Genomic DNA, 26,204 nt, shown 5'->3' with positions numbered 1-26,204 from the left:
GCTTAACCCCTTTACGACATCCGGCATAATAGTATGCCGATGTCGGACTCCCTCCCTTTAATGTGGGCTCCCGCGCTGAGGCCAAATCTTTTTCGGCACATGTCAGCTGCTTTGATCGCCATCCACCAGCGGCTGTTAAGTAGCTAAATGCATTTAACTTGCCCTTCCGGCAAGCGCACCAGAAATCCCGCCCACTGGTGACCCCGTCAAGTGATCGCGGGTCACTGATGGGTTGGCATGACAACCAGAGGTCTCCAGCAGACCTCTTGTTGTCACTGTTGGATTGCTATGAGCGCCGACCACTGGGCGGCGCTCATAGCAAGTGAGCAATTATGCTACATACAGACGATCTGATCATCACCTGTATGTAGCACAGCCAATCGGATTATGGCAGCTTCTAGTCTCCCATGGACATATAAACTGCGTAATTTTCTAAAATATTTCATTTAAAGGGAATCTGTCAGCAGAATTGCACCACTAAGCTATTGATAGTTCATGTAAGTCTTTTAAAGACAAGTCAGTTGATACCATTACATGTCCAGCCCATTCCTCTCCCTTAGGCTGGTGTCACTTTCGCATCAATACCCGACACTGCTGCCGGCAGTTCGGACCGGAGCATTCAGCTGCATATAAATACATGTAGCCGCACACTTTGGTCCTGAGTGACGGCGGTAGTGCCGGGTATTGATGTGAGTTTCTCACATTGCACTCGCAAGTGTGACCCCAGCCTTACTGAGAAATCAGTGTTTCAATTGATGTGTAAATGAGGTTGAAAAACTATTTGTAGATCTGAAGCCTCTGTCACTTCAGTTCAATTCCCAGCCCAGTGCAGCCTTCTTAAGGTACCTTCACATTAAGCGACGCTGCAGCGATACAGACAACGATGCCGATCGCTGCAGCGTTGCTGTTTAATCGCTGTGTGGTCGCTGGAGAGCTGTCACACAGACGGCTCTCCAGCGACCAACGATGCCGAATTCCCCTGGTAACCAGGGTAAACATCGGGTTACTAAGCGCAGGGCCGCACTTAGTAACCCGATGTTTACCCTGTTACCACTGTAAAAGTAAAAAAAAAACCACATACTCACATTCCGGTGCCCGGCGTCCGCTTCCCTGCACTCCTCCTGCATCCTGTGTCAGCGCCGAACATCTCAGGCATCTCCCACAGAGCACAGTGGTGACGTCACCGCTCTGCTTTACGGCTGGCACTTACACAGGATGCAGGAGGAGTGCAGGGAAGCGGACACCGGGCACCGGAATGTGAGTATTTTTTTTTTATTTTTACTTTTACAATGGTAACAGGGTAAACATCGGGTTACTAAGCGCGGCCCTGCGCTTAGTAACCCGATGTTTACCCTGGTTACCAGTGAAGACATCGCTGGATCGGTGTCACACACACCGATTCAGCGATGTCAGCGGGTGATCCAGCGACGAAATAAAGTTCTGGACTTTCAGCAACGACCAGCGATCTCACAGCGGGATCCTGATCGCTGCTGCCTGTCCAACACAACGATATCGCTATCCAGGACGCTGCAACATCACGGATCGCTAGCGATATCGTTTAGTGTGAAGGTACCTTTAAGTAGTTGAGAAATTAACTGGCCATGTGAAGGTATTGCTGGACTTGTCTTTGAAAGAGCCACACATACAAATAAACAGTTAGGGGTGTGACAGATTCCCTTTAAGAATAAATTATTGTGAGACAAGCATATCAATATAAGTGTGAACAGAGTTTGAAGTGTAGAATATGTTATTATAATTTGCTTAATGAGTTTTTTTCTATTGAAGCAGATGAATCTTAGGAAAGCAAAACAAATTTTGTTCTGTGTTTTGTATACTACCATCAGATTTCTAAATGAAAAAACAAAATTACAAAAAAATACTACATTCCTTTGGATACATGATGGAGCTATATAGCAAAGATTAATATCTATTATATCTACTATTGTTAGGGCACAGTCAGGAGGCAGTATAATACGGATGACGGCCAGTGGCTTTTCTGACCGAAGCATGACAGGCTGTATCTCTATGCAGATATCACGCTTGGGTCAGGAGAGCTGTTGACCAGTCCGTGCACTGCGAAGTGTTCGTCGTCCATGCTATACAGCCATCTGACCGAGCCTTCAGAGTGTAAGACAATGTAAGTTGCAGGTATGGCGGCAGAACAAGGGCCCATATTTAGTTAATTGACAAGGGCACCTTAGTTGTCTTTGACTGCACCTGACTACTGCACGCACTGCATGTTTATGATATGGTTTAAGCAATAAATTAATGGTGTGGCTTTCTGTTACTTCTTAATATATAAAAGAAAAAGCAACGAAGATCAGCTCACCTCCACTCAGTCCCAGTGCATGGATCATGCAGTGCTGCCAGCTGGGCTGCCACTAGGAATTTCCTTACCACACCAGACACCATATTACTACCACATAGTGACCTATAATACCACATACCAGAAACAAATACCGCCACACCATGTCCAGATCACATATTACCACCACATGGTGACCAATAATACCACATACAAGGGACAACTACCACCACACCATGACCAGACCACATATTACCACCACAGTGACCAAATAATAGCACATACAAGGGACCAATACCGCCACACCTTGGCCGGACAACATATTACCACTGCATAGTGACTGAATACTGCAATACTGATCATTAATAAAAAAAAAACACAATGCTATCACCATAAGTGCCATTATACACAGGATATCTGTACTTAGCATGCAGTGTCTGTGTACAGGTAACACACTAACTCACCAGTGACATCTCTTGGTGAAGTCCATAAATATGCATATAAGGGGTGCACCCCTGTATCAATAATAAGACAGCGTGCAAAACTTAGTCTGTGAAACGATTTAGGCAAAACACTAGAGAAAAAAGACTAGACCAGTAATGGTATGCACACCCATAGAAAGTACAAAAAAAATAAAAAAACTTTAATCACATCTCAGAAAAAGACAAACACAGAATAAAACCATTTAAAAACGCCTAAATATAGGACCAGTGGCCCTCACCCCTATACAGATCATGCATAATATAACATTAACAAAGCATAAAGTGCAAATACCAATCAATATGGATATAGATAATGTGCTTGGTTATGTTAGTACAGATACGCAATATCCCTTGTACATAGGTTTAGTGCAACAAAAAGCAGACAGATAAACTGCAACAAGCAAAATATTACAAATGTAACAAAAGGAGAACTAAATAATGGCGCACAATGGACTATAGTCATATTTAAACAGTGTGGTAGCTCCATAGGTTGGACATAGTAAGTTGCTGTATTATATAAGTATGCTCACTACCAAAGCGATATTAGCCCCGATATGCCCGTCACAATGTGAGCATAAGCTATAAACATGAATCCCAACCAGATAAATAGCGAGGCACCCCCAGACCATAGGGTTAATTAGGAGAGGGGCACAACCGTTGAAACACGTATGATTTTAATGCACTTTAAGCCTGTGACTGTCACTGGTAGGAATCACTCGTTTTTGTGTCTATGGATATGAAAATGGATTTTGGATTTATGTGCTTTTAATGAAAATGGAATAAAAAGGTAATTTTTATGGATATCACCCACGCTGGACTTCTGCTTTACCTTCTTAATATATACTCTTAGGTGAAAAGCACACAACCAAATGGAGGCTGTATTTTATTCTCCATGTTACATCTGCATTTGTCAGGGAGACTGTGGGCCACCTCACCAAACTAACAGTGTTATATATACCGTACTTATGAGGCTGTTAATTTATATCAGGAAAACTGCGGTTACAGCAATAATTGCAGCTGTAGCACAGCCTGTAAGATGTAACTGCTATACGATCATATGAATTTTTTTAACTAGTTAACATTGATGTGTGATTTTTGTAACAATTTCTGATGTGTAGACAAAAATAAAATGTTCCTATTGCCTCACCATAATTTAATTTACCTTCAGGTAATTGAAATTGATGAAAGTGATACATCAAACAAAGATACCAACTATTGTTTTGCCATGACTGGAAAAGCCTACCAGGTTATAGTGGATCACTTCTATAGCTTATTGCCAAAGGTATTGTTTAATAATTGAGTTCTTGCAGTGGTTTATCTAACTCTCATTATACTTGGGCCTAGATTTTCCATTGGTCATGCCTATGTTATTCCTGCTATTCCTGTTCAACAGAGCACCTGCTCCTCATGGGCAGAGTTGGATATAGTTAATACCGTAAGACTCGGTGCAGTCGATGCATGTGCTCATTTATTTCAAAATTCATTTTGATGCTCCATTGATTTCATTTTGTACTGAATAGTCTCTATTGCATAACCAATATCTTTTCATTTATTCAAAACATATTTCCAATTTCAATCGTATTATTCTATTTCCTCTCGTTCTCAAACAGTTATTGCTGAACGGTGCCATTTTTGCAAGAATGTCTCCAGGCCAGAAATCCGATCTTATAGAAGAGTTTCAAAAAATGGAGTATGTTTCTAACATTAATGGATTCTAGGAATCTCGTATCATATAGTATGCTTAATTACATGAAAATCCCTAATATTACAGTAAGACTAAGGCTATGTGCACACGTCCAGAATTGCCGTGGAAATTTCCGCTGCAATTACGCAACTGTGCCGCGGGTAAAAAGCATATGGAATTGGCATGCATATTCCCTCTAAACACTAGCATTTTAGAAGCGTAATTAGCTTGCAGAATGCTAGCGTTTTCCAAGCGATCTGTAGCATGATTGACAGGTTGGTCACACTTGTCAAACATAGTGTTTGACCAACTTTTTACTATTGATGCTGCCCATGCAGCATCAATAGTAAAAAAGATCAAATGTTAAAAATAATTAAAAAAAATAAAAAATCATGATATTCTCACCTTCCGGTGTCCCCGGCCGTCTTCCCGCTCCTCGCGATGCTCCCGTTCTTAATAATGCCTAGCGGCAATGACCTCAGATGATGTGGTGATCTCGCAAGATCCACATCATTACAGGTCATTGCCGCAAAGAATCACTGGGAACGGAAGCATCGTGAGGAGCGGAAACGCTGCGAGGGACGCCGGAAGGTGAGAATATCACAATTTATTATTTTAATTCTTTTTTTTTTTTAACAATTATATGGTTCCCACGGCCTGAAGGAGAGTCTCCTCTCCTCCACCCTGGGTACCAACCGCACATGATCCGCTTACTTCAAGCATGGTGGGCATAGCCACATGCGGAAAATAAGCGGATCAATGCATTCCTATGTGTGCAGAATCCCCACGATTCCGCACAAGGAATGAACAAGCTGCGTTTTTTTCCAGAATGCGATTCCGCTGCGGAAAAAAACTCAACATGTGCACAAAAATTGCGGATTACATTCTAATAATAGGATGCTTAATGTATGCATTTTTTTGCGGTATTATCGCGTTGTTATAGCGAAAAACCACAAAAAAAAGCGAAAAATCCTGAACGTGTGCACATAGCCTAAAACTAGCAATAAACTAGCCATGAGATGAATGGTGATCAGTTGCCCAACTGAACAGTCAGTTGAAAACAGTTTAATCAGTGCAGTAGGAAGACAAAAATATGAACACTGAGCAAATACTGATGTGTGAGTTAAGGTACCTTTACACGAAGCGACGCTGCAGCGATAGCGACAACGATGCCGATCGCTGCAGCGTCGCTGTTTGGTCGCTGGAGAGCTGTCACACAGACAACTCTCCAGCGACCAACGATGCCAAGGTCCCCGGGTAACCAGGGTAAACATCGGGTTGCTAAGCGCAGGGCCGCGCTTAGTAACACGATGTTTACCCTGGTTACCAGCGTAAAAGTAAAAATAACAAACAGTACATGCTCACCTGCGCGTCCCCCGGCGTCCGCTTCCTGTACTGTGTGAGCGCCGGCCCTAACAGCAGAGCGGTGACGTCACCGCTGTGCTTTTACTTTCACTTTAGGGCCGGCGCTCAGTCAGAGCAGGAAGCGGACGCCGGGGGACGCGCAGGTGAGTATGTACTGTTTGTTTTTTTTAATTTTACGCTGGTAACCAGGGTAAACATCGGGTTACTAAGCGCGGCCCTGCGCTTAGTAACCCGATATTTACCCTGGTTACCAGCGTAAAACATCGCTGGTATCGTTGCTTTTGGTGTCAAACCTGACGATACACGCCGGTCTGACGACCAAATAAAGTTCTGAACTTTATTCAACGACCAGCGATATCACAGCAGGATCCAGATCGCTGCTGCGTGTCAAACACAACGATATTGCTAGCCAGGACGCTGCAACGTCACGGATCGTTGTCGTTCTCGTTGTAAAGTTGTTTCGTGTGAAGGTACCTTAAGGTTAATATTTGCAAGGTTATATCCATCTACTGTTCCAAAACATTCTTGGATGAAGCTGAGAAAAGACAGACATATCTCATGGTCCCTATAATTAGATGTGTGCTTTAAATTCCTAATTTTGGCATTTGGATTGGTCATAAAAAATAGGTTGTTGTACTATATACTAGATCTGCTGATATACAACTTAGGCTAGGTTCACATTTATATAATGCTCTACGTTGAGCCCTATGTCATAGTTTCTATTGGAATACACTAAAACCTGATTCCCGATGGGAACCCCGAAAGAGCCACATTTTTGCATTTCTGAAAAAGATGAATACTGCCAGGATGGAGGCATGGTTGACTTTTCATTTTTTTTTTTTGACTGCTTATCAAAAATCACAAACACCCAATATTTTAGGGACACATTTGAAAACCATAATAAATCATGAGGATTATTAGTAATACATGCCTGTGGCCCACACAGCCCTTCACAGAAAGACATAAGCTGGATTCACTGTAAACTGTAAAATGATGATTATAATGAAAAAAATATATATAAATTTCTTTAGCATCAGAAAAATCACGGATGACTCAAATTTTTTTATGGACATGGCAAAAAAGTGCTCTACTGTATGTTTACTAACTGTCCAGGAATTTCTGAATGGTTGGTAACCCTGGAAGGAGGTCAGACAATGACTGTCCGTTTCATTCAAGTGAACAGCTCCATTGGAGTTTCCTTTGGAATCCAGTTTTTCAGAGATTTTGACAGAAACCCCAACACAGTGCTCAATGGACAGCAATGTCTAAGTGTGAACATAGCCTTACTCACATCATTTACAAAGAAATTTCTAGAATAAACTGATACTTTTGGAGGACTTGTCCATAGTAATAAAATACCCTACCCATATTTAGTTTGTTCAAAATTCTAATTGTGGTATTTTCTGTTATGTAAATAAAATACAGTATATATGACAAACTTTCCCCTTTTACTCCATTTTACAGTTACTACGTTGCAATGTGTGGCGATGGAGCTAATGACTGTGGAGTGAGTGTACATAAAACGTCTATTTTCCAAATTTCCTCTATAGTACAACATATTGCAATCATTAAAAAATAGCTATGATGAAAAAAACATACTGGTGGTTTACTTATATTTAGCTAAAGATAAATACTTAAAGGAATTGTCCACTTTGTCAAAATGTTTGGCCCTGATAACATAATAAAGCTTATAATCACCTCCCGTGCTGGCGCTGTTCCAGTGATGTTGTCAGTCGCTCTTTCCGGGGCTCTCGTGCGGTGTTGTGACATGTGAAGCTGGCGCCCAATCAGCTCTGGCTTCACTGTCTCTGACTTCAAATGTTTTTGAACATGAAGTGGAAGTCTGGGGTACAGCTGATCCCAGACTTCCTCTTCCCGCTGAAAATGTTTGAAGGTGGAGTCAGTGACGTCAACCCTGACAACACCGCACGCGAGCCCCGGGGAGAGCGAGTGCTGACAACCACGATTGTTAGCCTGTTAAATTTTGCTATCGACCTCTGGCGATGGCATTTAACGAGGGCATGTATCTTTACTTTTGCCCATCGGCGCACCCATGATGTTATTGCAGGTCACCGATGGATTGTCATGACTGCCGGTGGTCAGCTGATGACCCCCTTGACTGACATTACGGAACTCCTTTCAAACTCACGGAACTCCTTTGAAGAAGCATTTTTTTTAGTTTCTACAATTCCACAAAAATTCTCTAACAAGCAATCAAAAAGTCTCATTTATTCCAAAATGGTACTAACAAAAGTCGTCTCGCCCCACAAAAAATTCTCCGAAAATGGCGACACAACTCCAAAAAGTTCTTTGTAAACTTCAGATTTTTTTTCACCTCTAAAATAATAAAAAAAACTGGATGTTTGGTATCGCTGTAATCATATTGATGAGAAGAATCATAGTGGATGGTCAATTTTACCACAAAATGTACACTGTAAAAACAATTCCCAAAAAACAATGTTAGAATTGTGTTTTTTTTTCACAATATCATAACACTTGGAATTTTTTTCCCGTTTTCGAGTACAATATGTGGTAAAGTAAACGGTGTAATTCAAAAGTACAACTCGTTCCACAGAAATCAAGCCCTCATATGTCTATGTGGACAGAAAAATAAAAGAGTATGGCTCTGGGGAAAAAAGGGAAGAAAGAACAAACAAACAAAACAAAAATGGGCTGCAGCTTGAAGGAGTTAAGTTACTCTTCAAACTTACCAGAGTAATATTATATTAACCTCTGCTATACATGTATGACACAAGTCAGTAGCTGTTGCATAGATTGGGCTCATGGGGTGAGCTTGCCCCAGGTCTGGCAGATCATAGGTGTGATAGGCCGGCGTCACACTAGCGAGTTTTACGGACGTAAGAGCGCAGAAAATACATCCGTAAAACTCGCCAAACAAACGGCACAATTATTCTCAATGGGTCTGGTCCTATCAGCCGTATATTACGGATCCGTATTATACGGCTTTCTACGGCCGTACAAAATTGCAGCATGCTGCGTTTGTCAGCGTATTGCGCAAAAAATACGCCAATGAAAGTCTATGGGGGTGAGAAAAATACAGATTCCACACGGACCAGCAGTGTGACTTGCGAGAAATACGCAGCGGTGTTAGTGAAAAGCCGGTAATTCAATTGCCGGCTTTTCATTTCTCCTTCCCAAACCCGACATGATATGAGACAGGGGTTATAGCTCTTGTAAGAAGGGGAGGAAAAAATGAAAACATGGAAATTGGCAATGTTGGCTGGGGGGGGGGAGGTTGTTCATCTTTAGATACATGACTCATTCTTTGAATTTACTGTACTACAGCCTTTTTGGACAAATGATTATTCTAATCTAAGTTTGTTCAGCTTTTTTGTGTTTTAGAACTTGCATTTTGCTTAGATCTCAAAATATAGAATAAATAGTATCAATTTAATAAGAATTGAGAGTTAACAGTTGCCCATATACATGAGATTATTGGCCAATCCAGTAAAAATGATTAGAGGAAGATTATGGTATCTCTCACTGCTGGAGAGAGGGACCAGATACATGAAGAAAATCACCGGAGCTAAAGTTGTTAATAGACATAACATTTTTGTCGGGATATTCCATAGTTTTGACTGGAACTATCGTCCTTTCTAAAAATCTTTGGGGCTAATTTATAAAAAATAAAGTCAGCTGTAGATGTGCAGACTCCTTAGAAAGAGCATTTTTTTCAGTTGCCACAAATCCACAAAAAATGCTCTAACAAGCGATCAAAAAGTCTCATCTATCCCAAAATGGTACTAAACAAAGTTATCTCGCCCCACAAAAAATTCTCAAAAAATGGCGACGCAACTCCAAAAAGTTTTATTTTGCAAACTTCAGATTTTTTTTTCACCAATCTGACATATACTTCAGTTATGAGCTCTAGTAAATTTCTGCTATAATTTACACCACTTTCTGGAGTTTATATGTCAGGAAATAACTGACGACATCTCTGTCAGCTAATTAACATCCAATTTTTTAAAAGAAAGTCACTAACTCTACATAATTTTACAGTGTAAGTACAATATATGATCCAGAATTTGCCAGACATCTACAACGTATATTTTATAAAATGAAATGAATGAGTTATATGTTGGTTCAAAGTCTGCACTGCTCAAGGTTCGAAAAATGCGATCAAACACGGGGGTGAAGCATGAATATGGTTTAAAATTTCCAAACCTCTTCATCAGGACGAAACCATGATAATTAGATACAACTCAAAAAGTGCTGGAATACATAGACAATGCATTAAAAAAAACGAGTTGACAAATAAACCGCATTCATGCTTTACCTCCGTGTGTGATCACATTTTTTGGAACCTTGGGCAATGTAGACTTTGAACCACCGTGTTCCTCATTAATTGCATCGTATCTCCTTGGTGGTCCTGCTGCAGCATTTTTCATGTCTTGTGACTGTCACAATTCTATCAGGTTAGCATACCTATAATATCTTACACCCCTTGGCTATTAGATAAGACCCTATTTGCGCTTTTTGTCTTTCCTGCTTTACCGTTTGTATGTTTTATAAAAGCACTGTTTGCTGTTGTAGGCTTTAAAAGTGGCACATGCTGGGATATCTCTGTCTGAGCAAGAGGCATCTGTGGCGTCACCTTTCACATCTCAAACAACAAATATTCAATGTGTTCCTGAGCTGATTAAGTACGTTTCTTGTTGGGAACATATTATCCATCTGTTTTCTTTGAATTACTATTGGTTTCCTCTGTTTTAGCCATGATAAATATTCTGAAGGTTTGTATGAAATCCACAATTATAGTTTACATGCATTAATTTTGTCAAGCATGATATTTCGGGCAGAAAGATGAGATGCCACAGCCTCGCCCAATCTCTTATAATGAGATCATTAAATAGTTTTAGAATCTTATTTAAAGTTCTGCCAGAAATCAAATGGTAAGGAATGAATTGATAACTCTGTGTCATCAAGATAATGATGGAACCCTAGGAATATCTGGTAATTCTGCCATTGTTGGCATTTAGACTAATGTCTAACATAAATCCTACATGCAATTTCTGACTGCTGATCATATTGTCTCCTGGAGACAAGTCTGGCTCTTTAATATAGAACACAGGAATGCTCAGTCAAACAAGCAATCTTGTGATTAGGAGAGCCAACTGAGATGACTGTCAGCCAAATGATTGATACGTCATTTGGCCAACAGCCAACTATTATGTACGGTGGCCTTAAAGGAAATCTGTCACCACATTTGACCTCCGTAATCTTTTAATATGGGCATACGGGTTACAGACTGCTGAAAAAGCCATACCTGTATGCCTCATGTCAAGTGCCCTGTTGTTGATAAATCACCTTTTATTACTTTATGCAAATGACCTCTTCCAGGCAGTGGACAGGATGTTGTCTGGAAAATAACTGTTTCTGCACTTCATCTGCCTATATCTTGCCTCCCAACAACATCACTCTATCACTGTGATGTCGGCTGCTTGAGAGGAAATCTTAGGTGCGCACAACTGTTCTCTTCTTTTCTCCGTAGTCTTCCACCCTTCTTTGGGCATCAAGTGCCTTCTGTGCAGGTGCCATTCCTAGTGCTCAACAAGCTGATTAGGAATGGGACCTGTGCAGAAGGCACTTGATGCCCCAAGAAGGGTGGAAGACTGCGGAGGAAAGATGAGAACAGTCATGTGCAAGAACAAGAAGTTGGAGCCTAATATGCCCCAGTGGCCAGTTATAAAATTGCAAGATATCTATTTTTATTTATACAGATTGTGATATTTTAAAACAATACATACATTGCAAAAAAAGTTTTTAAAACATAGTATATTTAACTCAAAAACCAGATTTAAACAGTAGGTCATTTCTAATGACACTTCCCTTCCATTTGAGCATTTACTGCCAGGTAGAGCTGGTCCCTGGGGTCATTTCTAATCAGTTGACAACATCAAAGACAACTGATTAGGGGTGCTTTAACTTCAGTGATGGCTGAGCTAGATTAAATCAGTATCAGTTGAGGCTCTGCTAACATAATGAACTTCTGTTCTTCTGTAATTGTATAGGGAAGGTCGGGCTGCATTGGTCAGTTCTTTTGCTGTCTTCAAATATGTAACTCTGTACGCAATGATACAATTTATTTGTCTGCTACTGCTCTACTGGGTAAGCCACTCTATATTTTCTTTCACTGTCAGTTAGTCATATGTACTATTTTTTGTACTGTGTCGTTAAATCATACTTGGAAATTTACAGCAGAATATGCAAACAATGCAAGTTGAGTTGTGTGTTTGCTAAGTAAATGTTACTTGTCATGAGGCACAATATGTTGCTTAGTATGATTATTTAATCTGATTGCCGTAAATATCAATCATATGACATTATCAACTAAGAAAACTAATGTGGTAAATAATACTTTTCTTCTCTTACAGCAACTAAAATCCGTGGGTCTGTACCAATACCTTATTCAAGATGTTGGAGTGACAGTGTTGGTTTGCTTGACAAGTATGTTAGTCACTTGCAAATGTAATAATTCACCAGACAGAATTTAGTCTGCTAATAGTCAATGATTATTATTCCTTTCAAGCATTAATCAGCTGCTTTCAAATAATGGAACAACATAATAACATGTAACCTCTGTTTTTTCATTAAAAATTATCTGAATTCATTTCTCCCAATCACTTTTGGACACCAAACAAATGCCATTAATACTTTATACAAATAATGAAGAAATAGACACAATCTTACTGTGAATCAAATCTACCGAGTGAACTGTCCGTTCCTTCTGTCCCTTCTGCTGCTCCTGATGAGGACCTTAAAGGGTTATTCCCATCTTCATAATTCGATATTGTCAGATGATGCCTATTTAAACTCAAGCAGTTTTGTAATTTACTTCTTATTAAAGTTTGCAGTCATTCTTGAGATTTATGCTTTTCTTTAATTAACAGCTTGATGACTTGTAGACCATGCGACCTGGTGTCTAGCTTGTGAACATGGCACTGAAGCTGGCCCACAATTAGACAATAACAGCGCGCTCTAGTGATTGGAGAACTTCAAAACATTACTTATATGCTCCATAGAAAAGCGCTTGTAAGCACTGTGCATGTTCTGCTGTCTAGCAGCGGTAGTAGATCACCAAGGCAATGAGTTGTATCCCAAAGAAAGGATATCTATTATCTGAAAACAACTGGAAATTATAATAAGCAGAACATTGCAAAATTGGTTGTATTTACAAGCACTGTTTGATTATATCCATGTTTTAAAATATGAATAACCTTAAACAACATAGAGCTAGGAGGCACCTAGCGCCCTTCTAAGGATGGTCATTAACCTTCCTTTACCCTTCGTATGTGTGCCTTGCCCTGATTCTGCCACTGTCCTTCTAGAGATTAGGGTACAATAGAGCACAATAGGGCAGTAGCTGTCCCCCACCATTGTTGTTGTTAATGGCCTCATCAGGAGATGCACAAGGGATAGACCTAAGAGACAATTTCGTCATTACATCTAAAGCAGGGTAAAGAGTCATTCCGATGTCAGTGATTTTTCTTGTGCACAAAAACGGTGTTTAATCAGAGTTTGGTGAGTGTGTCAGCTTTTACTATCAGTGCTCATCAGGGCTTCATCAGTGATTACAGATTTTTTAAAAATGATGGCAGTTTCTCAAGCTTTTCCTTTCAATTTTTTTCACGAACATATAGACTTGCATTAGTGAGTTTGATCCAACACACATATCAATATTGTCCGAATCTTAATGCTCGGACATGAGAACTGCCCTATAGGATATAATTGGTACAGGTGTAATTTCTAATTTCTTGTATGAATACAATGCAAGCAAAAAAAATGCAGAATCATGAAACAAATATCATGAAACAAAAATGTTTGTAGTTTGTTTTATGATAAAGAGAATCTTTATCCCAGTTTGTTTTGACGCATGGATACATGCTAATATTTGGCTTACCACTTTAAAATTCATTTAAAGGAATTAGCTCATATTATTTTATCACATTTATTTGTGGAATCGTATGTTGTGTAACAATTTGTTATGAAGTTTATTGTGTGCTTGTAAATCTTAACCGATGGCTGTTCATTTGATGTGATTGTGCTTTGATTGGTGGTTTGATTGGTGTTTGGTTGAAACACACAATTATGTCTCTTTTTTTATTAATGTCGGTGACATGCACCTATTGTTATTATCGTTTTTTCTTCAGTATATGTCCAGTTTGTTACGTATGTCATCTGGCTGCAGCTCCGTATGATTTAGATATGAATAGTTCTGGGTATGCAGTATTACGTTATTTGAGTGCTATATTGTTGTTAGCATATATCTTAATTTTTTTATTTTGTTTGCTGTAGCATGTTACCTTTTGAGATTAATATAACTGCTAAGCTCTGTATTTGGAGAACTTGTTTTTTTTATAGACTACAGCAAGGAGAAAGTTAGCAGTCAACCCAATTGTGGCAGATATTCATGTTGCCAATTTAGCTACCAAGCTAGAAACTTTATGTGCTTGCTCCTGATTCCTTTGGATAATTTACTGATGTCAGGAATATATGGCAAATATATTATTTTACTAGGTCTTGCTTGTTACAGCTTGTATATATGTTAATATACTGTGCATTTTTCCTTTGCATATGGATCTGGTGTGTGTCATTTTTTTTCCCTGGCTGCTATTGTGATTGGGACAAATTAATTCAGAAGGTTTTATATTAACAAATACAAGTTACATTTTATTGTGCATTTTCATTGATTCAAAGGAGCTGACTTACATATATAATCTATTTTTTTTTTAATCTCTGCCATGTGTCAAAAACGCACAATGCCACTATAGAAAGGCTTATAGATAAGTATCAATAATAACAAGTGTGGGCAACAAGATTTTTATTGTAAAGTAGAAAATAAGACCATTGGTTGGTTATGCATTGGTACAGCCTAGAAGTCCAGAGCTTCAAAGATTACAGGTTAAAGGTACAGTTTATGAAAGGATAAAAGCACATTGCCATCAGTACACACAAATGTATAAAGGCAGTTAATATAACCTAAATATGGGAGAAAAAAGGTAAAATTGCCACCCGCATTGGTGACATTGACATATCAAGTAAAGTAAATGTTCCACAAAGAAATAGTTGATGTGTGAATTCAACTGTGGCCCTACAATGGAGAAATGTAGGCAGGGAGCGCTGTAGGAGCAAATAGACATATGAAATGAAAGTACCACTCTGATTTTTTTTTATGTCATCACTGGATAGATGTATCAGTCATGTATATTCCCTGTGTATAGTAATATTTATCTGTGGCTGTCTTCTACGATTCTCAGTGGGGATCCGGATCGCAGTAGCGTGTCAGACACAACGATATCGTAACGATATCGCTAGAACGTCACGAATCGTGCCGTCGTAGCGATGAAAATGGCACTGTGTGACGGTACCCTTAGGCCTCACATCTGCTTAAAAACAATAGCCAGCAAAGATAACAGACAGCGGTGAGCTAATATTATCAGACTAGGAAGTTGCCTAGTTATCAGGCCCTTTACAGCCTAAAAATACCAGCTCACACTCACCACAAAAGTGGCATAGCACATTGGATGTGGTGCACCGGCTCTTCCTGATTGCCAACGAACCAGGGCAATGGTATTTGGGTTGATGTGATCTGTGATTTGTAAAAAATCACAGCTGACATTAAGCCCTCGGGTGAGGTGCCTAACATCAACCTCAATACCATTACCCTGATTGCCAGTTCATCCAGGCAAAGCGCAAGAATTGGCGCATCTCATGTGATGCGCCACTTCTAAGGTGGCTGCAAGCTGGTATTTTTAGGCTGGGAATGACTCAATAACCAGGGATCTTCCCAACCTGATAATAAAAGCCCACAACTGTTGGCTTTACTTTTCTGGTTATCAAAAATAGGGGAAACCCATGTCATTTTATAAATTACTTATTTATTAGCCTAAAGAAAGCTAAACACTCTTTAGTGCCACATTAAATGCACTAAAGGGTGCAAGTTTATTATATGTTGGATGCTTGTGATATTATATATCTACAGGATATCCATCTATTCTATTTATCTATTCTAGCTATCCAATCCAAAAAATTGGAGGCACCACAATTCAGTGAAGTAAAATTTTTCATAATAAAATTCCAATAAAGTGCAGTGCAGTGATATACATACCAAGATAACATCACAATTGTTAATTAACAATCAGAAAGCAGCTGTACATAATTGATCAAATCATGATTCACCCCATTCAAAGTTATGGAAAAAGCACCTATATCAGCCTCATACTTTGTCTACTGTACATGTCATGAAAACAAAAAGGAAGTGAGCGTCTTTCAGCACACGCCATCTGCACTGCTTGATGCATGAGTTTTGAATATTTCTGTTCTCTTCCTTCACCAAGAGGGCGCCAACAACTTTAGAGCGTCTTAATGCATGCTTTCTGATTGTTAATTAACTTTTTAAAGCAATTGTGATGTTATATTTGTGTGTATATCACTGCACAGCACTTCAGTGGACTTTTAATATGATTAATTTTGATTTACTGTATGTATATCATTTTTTATGAATTATGGTATGCTCTTTCTTATGTAAATATGGTTAAACACTTTGGTAATTAAGATGTGTTAAATATCTTGCACTACTGTAGCACCTTTGTATTGCTTGAAAAAGGTTTGTACTAGTGATGAGCAAACTACTCGCTACTTGCCCAAGTAGCGCTATGCTCAGTGTACTCAGCGAGCAGCAAGCATTTCCGGTATTATTCGGCGGTAACTGCAATCTCCACCCAGCAGTTTTGGCGGACTTTAGAGACCCAATCATGGTGCAGGGATTGTCTGCCAGGCCATGAAATGCAGCAGCCATCTTTGTTGTGGTCGTGCAGTGATTGGCTGGGCCATACAGCATTATCCTGAGTATAAGACACCTGGCGCCGCACTGCTTGCCGCATTCTGTTACTGTTTCGGTGGGAGTAGGGAGAGCTGCTGCCAAGATAGGGTCAGAATCGTGGTTTTAGAGTTGGTGTAGGTCTGCAACTTTTACATCCACAACTCCTCAGAGACCTAAAGGCCTTTTTAGGGCTAATTTGTGGGTCCCGATATTGCAGTGCTAGGTAGGCAGGGCACAGCATATCCACATCAGTGCAAGGCCTGTATGTGCGTTCATTGGTCCCACTGCATCATTCCCAAAGCTCTATAACTGCCTGCTGCTGCAGATTATTTACTGTCTATAGACCTTTTTTTCCCAAAAACTCCCCCCCCCAAAAAAAAAAATACCGTCTGCTCTGTCAGACTGGGGCCTGTTGAAAAGTTATAATTTGTCAGGCATACGTAGCATAGTTGTGTGTGCTACCCTTGTGCCCCTTTTTTTTGTGTTTTAAATTCACCGAAAAAGGCCTCATATATCTGCGTGCTCCAAGTTTGGTCATTCGAGGCTGGTGTACTTATTTTTTGGCTGTGTAATAGTAAAATTTTATACAGCACAATTTTGCATAAAAACAAATTCCAAGGCCACAGATTTGCCAGTGTGGTATTTCCGTTACTGCCGTAATAAATCTCCGTGCTCCAAGTTTGGACATTGTAGGCCGGTGTACTTATTTTTTGGCTGTGTGATACTCAAATTCTATACAGCACTATTTCGCATAAATTAACTTAAAAAAAAAAAGAATACAGTCTGTTAGGTCAGGCTGAGGCCTGCCTGGTGTTTGGGTTTGAAAAATCATAGATTTGCAGGCATACTGATCACATATTATTTTGCAACTAATAAAGACATTTGTGTTGCGCATTTGAAATAGTGCAGTAGTCCATTTACAATGGTTAAGGCAAGGGGCAAGGGATGGGGAAGTGGATGTGATGCTGAGGACATCCAGAGGACGAGGCCGTGGGCAAGGTGAAAGTGGGCAACAACAAAGACCCACATCTTCTCGCTCGACCTATTGAAGCCAGAGCAGTGTGAAACGGTTGTTGGTTGGATAGCGGATAATGCTTCCAGTCACTTAGCCACCACCACCTTGTCTTCCACATGGTCAAGTCTGAGTAGCCGTGGGTGTGGCCAGGATATTCCTCACCCTGATCCTCCTTCATCCCTCCATGCCGAGTGCCCTGAGACAACTGATCCCACACTTGAACACTCTGAAGAGCTGTTCAATTTTCCATTTCAAGATTCAGAAATCTCTGCCAGTCAACTTGAAGTAAGGAAAGATGAGATCGCATGTAGAGCTGCCCAAAGCTTTGACCAGCCCTGGTCACACAAAGGCAATGGTGGAAAAGTGTCACAAGAGGTAGACGATGATGAGAAACAATTGCCAGAAAGTCAGTTGAAGGAGCAGGGTGCAGATGTGGAAGACGAGGTGGTGGATGACATAGTGACTGACCCAACCTTGCAGGAGGACATGCATAGCGAGGACAGCAGCACAAATGGGGAAGGAAGCATATCCCCCTAACAGGTAGGAAGAAGCAGTGTGGTGCCCAGACAGAAGGTGTGCCGATCCGTTCCCCGTAATACCAACATGAGTGAAGTTGCAATTCCACCTGTGAGATCTTTCCGAGTCTGGCTATTTTTTAAAGACCGATAACCCCAAAAAGGCCATTTGCAGCACCTACCATGCTGGCATCAGCAGGGGTAGCAAAACAACCAGCCTGACCACCACCAGCATGATCAGGCACATGCAAGCAAAGCACCTGACTTTGTGAGCCAAACCCCAGGCTACAGGACCACTGCCTGCTGGTAACAGCACTGCTTCTTCCACTGTTTTGCGTAGAAGCCAATCCCCAGTACACCGTGCATGTGAAGATGCCTCTAGCCCTGCACCTGTTGTGGCCCACAGTGTAGCAGCACCATCAGCAAGCCCGTCCACGTCCTTGTCCCAGCACAGTGTTTGGTTGTGTATAACCCAGTCTTTGGAACCCAAGCGGAAATACCCAGCCAACGCCCCACAGGGCACAGTCCTCAATTCTAATATTTCTCTTCTGCTTGCGCTAGAAGTGCTGCCTTTTAGGCTTGTTGAGACGAAAGCGTTCCGCAACCTGATGGCGGTGGCCATCCCAAAGTACTCGGTCCCCAGTCGCCACTATTTCTCCCGGTGTGCCGTACCGCATTACACCAGCATGTGTCACAAAACATTACCCGTGCCATCAACAATGCTGGTACCAGGAATGTCCACCTAACCAGGGACACGTGGACAAGTGCTTGTGGGCAGGGACAGTACATCTCAATGACGGCAAACTGGGTTAACATAGTGGAAGCCGGGACCCAGTCGGACATTGGGATGGAACACATCCTCCCCACACTGAGGATTTCTGGTCCTACATCAATCAGGGTTGCCCCCACAGTCTACAGCTCCTGCATCTCCTCCTCCTCTTCATCCTCCATCTCTGAAATCAACACATCAGTCAGAAGCTGGAAGCACTGCAGCACTGCCTCAGCCAAGAGTTAACAGGCTGTACTGAAGCTAATCTGCATAGGTGACAAACCGCACAATGCAGAAGAGTTGTGGACAGCGCTGAAAAAGCAGTCAGATGTTTGGAGTACCTACAGCCAGGCATGGTCATGTGTGACAATGGCCATAACCTGGTGGCGGCTCTGAGGCAAGGTGAGCTCACACACGAACCTTGCTTGGCCCACGTGCTTAACCTCTTGGTTCAAAATTATCTGAAAAGCTACCCGGAGCTGCCGGATCTGCTAGTGAAAGTACGCCGTCTGACTGCCCATTTTAGAAAGTCAGCTACAGCTTCAGCAGCGTTTTCAGCTTCCTGCTCACCGACTGTTGTGTGATGTCCCCACACGCTGGAACTCTACGCTGCATATGTTGGAAAGGATTTGTGAGCAGAAGAGGGCTGTTGTTGACTACCAACATCAACAAGGCCATCAAATTTCAGGTCAGACTCCACACATAAGACCTCAGGAGTGGACATGGATGTCAGACATATGTAACATCCTCCAAAACTTTGAGGACTGCACCAAGATGGTGAGCGGCGATGATTCTATAATTAGCATCACCATCCCGCTTCTCAGCATTCTGAAAAACTCTGCTCACAATCAAAGAGGAATCATTGCAGACGGAGCAAGAGGAAATGGAGCAAGGAAACATACAGGGGGATTACACTCAGCCCAGCCTCATGTCTTCTCAACATGGATTGGTAGGCAATGAGGAGGAGGAGGAAGAACAGGAGCTAGTTTCATGCACTATAGACGGTACTACAAACAAATCTGTATTAGCTTTTGTTCAGCGTGGATGGCCTGAGTACAGGGAGGAGGAGGATGAGGAGGATATCGTCAGTCGTCCTGTTGGTGAGGACACAGAAGTCTTGCCTGTTAGCAGTCTGGCACGCATGGCAGATTTTATATTACACTGCATTTCACGTGACCCTCGGATTATCAAAATTTTGAGTGACACTCTTTGCTGGTTGGTGACACTTCTAGACTCACGCTACAAGGAGAACTTTCAATCTCTTCTGCCTGAGGCAGAGAGGTGTACTAAAATGTTGCAGTACCACAGGGCCCTTGTAGCGGAATTACTTACAAAATTCCCATGGGAGAACGCTGGCAGCAGACATCAGTTTGTTGCTCAACCAAGGACTCCAAGCGAGAGAGACAGAATTGTTATGATCCGGTGACCTTGGAGCCGCATGAGAGACTTTCTCAGGAGCAGGTGGTACCTGTACTGACCGCAAACCCTAAACTAACACCACAACTAGAAGTAGCCGTGGGATGTACCTAACACGTCCAAGACACCTCGACACAGCCGGAGGACTAAATACCCCTATAGATGGAAATGGGAATTCTATCCTGCCTCAGAGCAGAACCCCAGAAGATAGGCAGCCCCCCACAAATATTGACTGTGAGTATAAGAGGAAAAACACACGCAGGCAGAAAAACAGGATTTAGCAAAAGAGGCACTTCTAGCTAAACAGAAAAGGATAGGACAGAATTCTAAGCGGTCAGTATTAAAATCCTAAAAATATCCACAGCAGATAATACAAATATACTACATCTAACTAAAGACATAGAAAGTATATCTGCATCTCCTGAGAATCCAGCATGACTGAAAAATCCAAACAAAGTCTAAGCTGGACAAAAACACAATGAATTGCACTGAATTGCAAACACACTGCATGTGTGCACAGAGACAAAAAAACAGACACTTATCTTAGCTGGATTGGCAGCAGGGCATGAGGAGCCAGAGAGAGATGCAATCCCTCCAAGTACAATGGACAACTGGCATTGACTCATGGATCCTGCACACCTAAATACCTAATAGAGCTGCAATCAGCAGAAACACCTGCCCTGGATTACAACCCCAAGACAACTGCACTACCACCAACAACCACCGGAGGGAGCCGGTTCCGACCGGCTCCAATACCTCAGGGGAATCAGGCAAAAAACTCCTAGAGAGGGCATCAGCCTTAACATTCTTAGAACCCGGAAGATACGAGACCACGAAATCAAAACGGGAGAAAAACAGGGACCATCGAGCCTGTCTAGGATTCAGCCGTTTGGCAGATTCGAGGTAAATGAGATTTTTATGATCGGTCAAGTCCACAATACGGTGCTTGGCTCCCTCAAGCCAATGTCGCCATTCCTCAAACGCCCACTTCATAGCCAACAACTCCCGATTGCCAACATCATAATTGCGTTCAGCAGGCGAAAACTTATGGGAAAAGAAGGCACACGGTTTCATCAAGGAACCATCAGAATTCCTCTGAGACAAAACGGCCCCTGCCCCAATCTCAGAAGCGTCAACCTCAACCTGAAACGGAAGAGAAACATCTGGCTGACGCAACACCAGGGCAGAAGTAAATCAGCATTTAAGCTCCTGAAAGGCAGAGACAACCACAGGGGACCAATTTGTTACATCAGCGCCTTTCTTTGTCAAATCTGTCAGGGGTTTAACCACACTGGAGAAGTTAGCAATGAAACGGCGATAAAAATTAGCAAAGCCCAAAAATTTCTGAAGGCTCTTCACAGATGTGGGCTGAATCCAATCATGAATGGCCTGAACCTTAACCGGGTCCATCTCTATAGATGAGGGAGAAAAAATGAAGCCCAAAAAAGAAACCTTCTGCACTCCAAAGAGACACTTAGACCCCTTCACAAACAACGCATTATCATGAAGGATCTGAAATATCATCCTGACCTGTTTCACATGAGACTCCCAATCATCGGAAAAAATTAAGATGTCATCCAAATATACAATCATGAATTTATCAAGATAATTCCGGAAGATATCATGCATGAAGGACTGAAAAACAGATGGAGCATTAGAGAGCCCGAATGGCATCACAAGGTATTCAAAATGGCCTTCGGGCGTATTAAATGCAGTTTTCCATTCGTCACCCTGCTTAATATGAACAAGATTATATGCCCCCCGAAGGTCAATTTTAGTAAACCAACTAGCCCCCTTAATCTTGGCAAACAAATCAGAAAGCAAAGGTAAAGGGTATTGAAACTTGACCGTGATCTTATTCAAGAGGCGATAATCAATACAGGGTCTCAAGGAGCCATCCTTCTTAGCAACAAAAAAAAAATCCCGCTCCCAACGGTGAAGAAGATGGCCGAATATGCCCTTTCTCCAAAGACTCCTTAACATAACTCCGCATGGCGGTATGTTCCGGCACAGACAGGTTGAAAAGTCGGCCCTTAGGAAACTTGCAGCCTGGAATCAAGTCAATAGCACAATCACAGTCCCTATGCGGTGGAAGGGAACTGGACTTGGACTCATCGAATACATCCTGAAAATCAGACAAAAACTCTGGAACTTCAGAAGAGGAGGAAGAGGAGATTGACATCACAGGAACGTCATTATAAACCCCCTGACAACCCCAACTAGTCACAGACATAGACTTCCAATCCAACACAGGATTATGTATCTGCAACCATGGAAAACCCAGCACAATAGCATCATGCAAATTATGCAACACCAGAAAACGACAATCTTCCTGATGGGCTGGCGCCATGCACATGATCACCTGTGTCCAAAACTGGGGTTTATTTTTAGCCAAAGGTGTAGCATCAATGCCCCTTAAAGGAATAGGGTTCTGCAAAGACTGCAAGGGGAAACCACAACGCCTGGCAAATTCAAAGTCCATTAAGTTCAAAGCGGCGCCCAAATCCACAAACGCCATGACAGAAAATGACGACAATGAGCAGATCAAGGTCACAGATAACAGAAATTTAGGTTGTACAGTTCCGATGGTAACTGAACTAGCGATTCTCTTTGTACGCTTTGGGCAGACTGAGATGACATGAGAAGCATCGCAACAATAAAAACACAACCTATTCTGACGTCTGAATCCTTGTTGTTCCGTTCTAGACAGAATCCTATCACACTGCATAGGCTCAGGCATCTGCTCTGAGGACGACGCCACAGCACGCACAGTTCTGCGCTCCCGCAAGCGCCGATCAATCTGAATGGCCAGAGACATAGAATCACTCAGACCATGTTATGGTGGGAAACGCCACCATAACATCTTTAACAGATTCAGAAAGACCCTTTCTGAAAATTGCCGCCAAAGCATCCTCATTCCATTTAGTCAGCACAGACCATTTTCTAAATTTCTGACAATACAATTCTGCCACTTCTTGACCCTGAGACAGGGCCAACAAGGTCTTCTCCGCTTGATCCACAGAATTTGGTTCATCATATAATAATCCTAGAGCCTGAAAAAAAGGCATCTACATTATGCAAGGCCGGATTCCCAGATTCCAGGGAAAATGCCCAATCCTGAGGGTCGCCACGCAGCAGGGAGATGACAATTTTAACCTGCTGAATGGGATCACCAGAGGAACGAGGCTTCAGAGCAAAAAACAGTTTACAATTGTTTTTAAAACTCAAAAATTTGGACCTGTCCCCAAAAAACAAATCAGGAGTAGGAATCCTAGGCTCTAATAGCGGAGTCTGAACAATATAATCAGAAATACCCTGTACCTTAGCAGCAAGCTGGTCTATATGAGAAACTAATCCCTGAACATCCATGCTAGCACAAGACTCCTCAGTCACCCAGAGGAAAAGAGGGAAGAAAAGACAAAGCAGGCTACAGAAAAAAAAATGTCTCTTTCTTCCCTTCTTCTGAGATGCATTTAACTCATTGTTGGCCAGTTGTACTGTTATGATCCGGTGACCTTGGAGCCGCATGAGAGACTTTCTCAGGAGTAGGTGGTACCTCTACTGACCGCAAACCCTAAACTAACACCGCAACTAGAAGTAGCCGTGGGATGTACATAACACGTCCTAGACACCTCGACACAGCCGGAGGACTAAATACCCCTATAGATGGAAATGGGAATTCGATCTTGCCTCAGAGCAGAACCCCAGAGGATAGGCAGCCCCCCACAAATATTGACTGTGAGTAAAAGAGGAAAAACTGTTATGGACCTGGTGGTTAGGAGCACCCGAAATGACCTGATGGTTAAAACAGAAAACCTGGGACAAGCTCTGAGGAGGTGGTAACTCTACTGACCGCAATCCCTAATCCTATCGCACACACTAGAAATAGCCGTGGAGCGTGCCTAACTCTCCCTAGACACCTCTTCACAGCCTAAGAGCTAACTACCCCTAAAGATAGAAATAGCAGCCTACCTTGCCTCAGAGAAATTCCCCAAAGTAAAGGTAGCCCCCCACAAATATTGACTGTTAGTTAAGAGGGAAGTAACAAACACAGGAATGAAACAGATTTTAGCAAAGGAGGCCGAATCTTCTCTAGATAGACAGAGGATAGGAAAGGGAACTGTGCGGTCAGTATTAAAAACTACAAAAACCACGCAGAGTATGCAAAAAGACCTCCACACCGACTAACGGTGTGGAGGTGCAGCTCTGCACCCTCAGAGCTTCCAGCTAGCAAGGAAATATCATAATAGCAAGCTGGACTAGAAACAAAGCATGTACTGAGAAATATATTCAAAAACCTAATGAACAGTAAATGAACTAGCAGGGACTTAGCTTCTGCTGGAGTAGACAGGTCATCTGAGAAATCCAAGAGAGATCTGAACCAGTACTGAGACATTGACAGCTGGCATGAACTAACGACCTGGGCAGAGTTAAATAGGGAAGCCAGCAGAAGCAATAAGCGAGGGCAGCTGAGAAAGCCAACCTCAAAGATCAACAGTTCCACTCAAAGCCACAAGAGGGTGTCCAAGGACAGAACTCACCAAAGTACCATTCACGACCACAGGAGGGAGCCCGAGAACGGAATTCACAACAGTACCCCCCTTGAGGAGGGGTCACCGAACCCTCACCAGAGCCCCCAGGCCGATCAGGACGAGCCAAATGAAAGGCACGAACCAAATCGGCAGCATGGACATCGGAGGCAACAACCCAGGAATTATCCTCCTGACCATAGCCCTTCCATTTAACCAGGTACTGAAGCTTCCGTCTCGAAATATGAGAATCTAAAATCTTCTCCACCACATACTCCAACTCCCCCTCAACCAACACCGGAGCAGGAGGATCAACGGAAGGAACCATAGGCGCCACATATCTCCGCAACAACGACCTATGGAACACATTATGGATGGCAAAAGCAACCCACTGGCACAAGAACAGCAAGGTTTGGCCCGAGCACAAGTCCCACAGGACTGCACAAAAGAACGCACATCCCGTGACAAGGAAGGCCACCAAAAGGACCTAGCAACCAAATCTCTGGTACCAAAAATCCCAGGATGACCAGCCAACACTGAACAATGAACCTCAGAAATAACCCTACTAGTCCATCTATCAGGGACAAACAGTTTCTCCACTGGACAGCGGTCAGGTCTATCAGCCTGAAACTCCTGCAGCACCCGCCACAAATCAGGGGAGATGGCAGACAGAATCACCCCCTCTTTGAGAATACCAGCCGGCTCAGGGACTCCCGGAGAATCAGGCAAAAAACTCCTAGAAAGGGCATCAGCCTTCACATTCTTAGATCCCGGAAGGTATGAGACCACAAAATCGAAACGGGAGAAAAACAGTGACCATCGAGCCTGTCTAGGATTCAACCGCTTGGCGGACTCGAGGTAAGTCAGATTCTTGTGATCAGTCAGGACCACCACGCGATGTTTGGCTCCCTCAAGCCAATGTCGCCACTCCTCGAATGCCCACTTCATAGCCAACATCTCCCGATTGCCGACATCATAATTACGCTCAGCAGGCGAAAACTTTCTAGAAAAGAAAGCACATGGCTTCATCAAAGAGCCATCAGAACTTCTCTGAGACAAAACAGCCCCTGCCCCAATCTCAGAAGCATCAACCTCAACCTGAAAAGGGAGCAAAACATCTAGCTGACGCAACACAGGGGCCGAAGTAAAACAACATTTAAGCTCCTGAAAAGCCTCAACGGCCGCAGGGGACCAATTCACCACATCAGCGCCTTTCTTCGTCAAATCAGTCAAAGGCTTAACCACACTAGAAAAATTAGCAATGAAGCGACGGTAAAAATT

The 26,204-nt window shown here is 42.3% G+C and overlaps 1 protein-coding gene across 1 annotated transcript in view; it reads left to right on the top strand.

The window, feature by feature from the left end:
* LOC143808073 (putative cation-transporting ATPase 13A4) overlaps positions 1–26,204 on the top strand; it is a 370,353-nt gene that overhangs the window by 282,087 nt on the left and 62,062 nt on the right. Inside the window, exons 20-25 of the mRNA XM_077290330.1 lie at positions 3,956–4,069; positions 4,398–4,477; positions 7,301–7,343; positions 10,391–10,500; positions 11,869–11,965; positions 12,232–12,304. Of these exons, the coding sequence (XP_077146445.1) occupies positions 3,956–4,069; positions 4,398–4,477; positions 7,301–7,343; positions 10,391–10,500; positions 11,869–11,965; positions 12,232–12,304 (517 nt within the window). The remainder of the gene's footprint in view (positions 1–3,955; positions 4,070–4,397; positions 4,478–7,300; positions 7,344–10,390; positions 10,501–11,868; positions 11,966–12,231; positions 12,305–26,204) is intronic.

The sequence above is a fragment of the Ranitomeya variabilis genome, chromosome 2 (assembly GCF_051348905.1).
Source record: "Ranitomeya variabilis isolate aRanVar5 chromosome 2, aRanVar5.hap1, whole genome shotgun sequence".
NCBI classification, from domain to species: domain Eukaryota; kingdom Metazoa; phylum Chordata; class Amphibia; order Anura; family Dendrobatidae; genus Ranitomeya; species Ranitomeya variabilis.
Note: the sequence above shows the minus strand (reverse complement) of the source record. Positions and strands in the feature narration are given on the sequence as shown.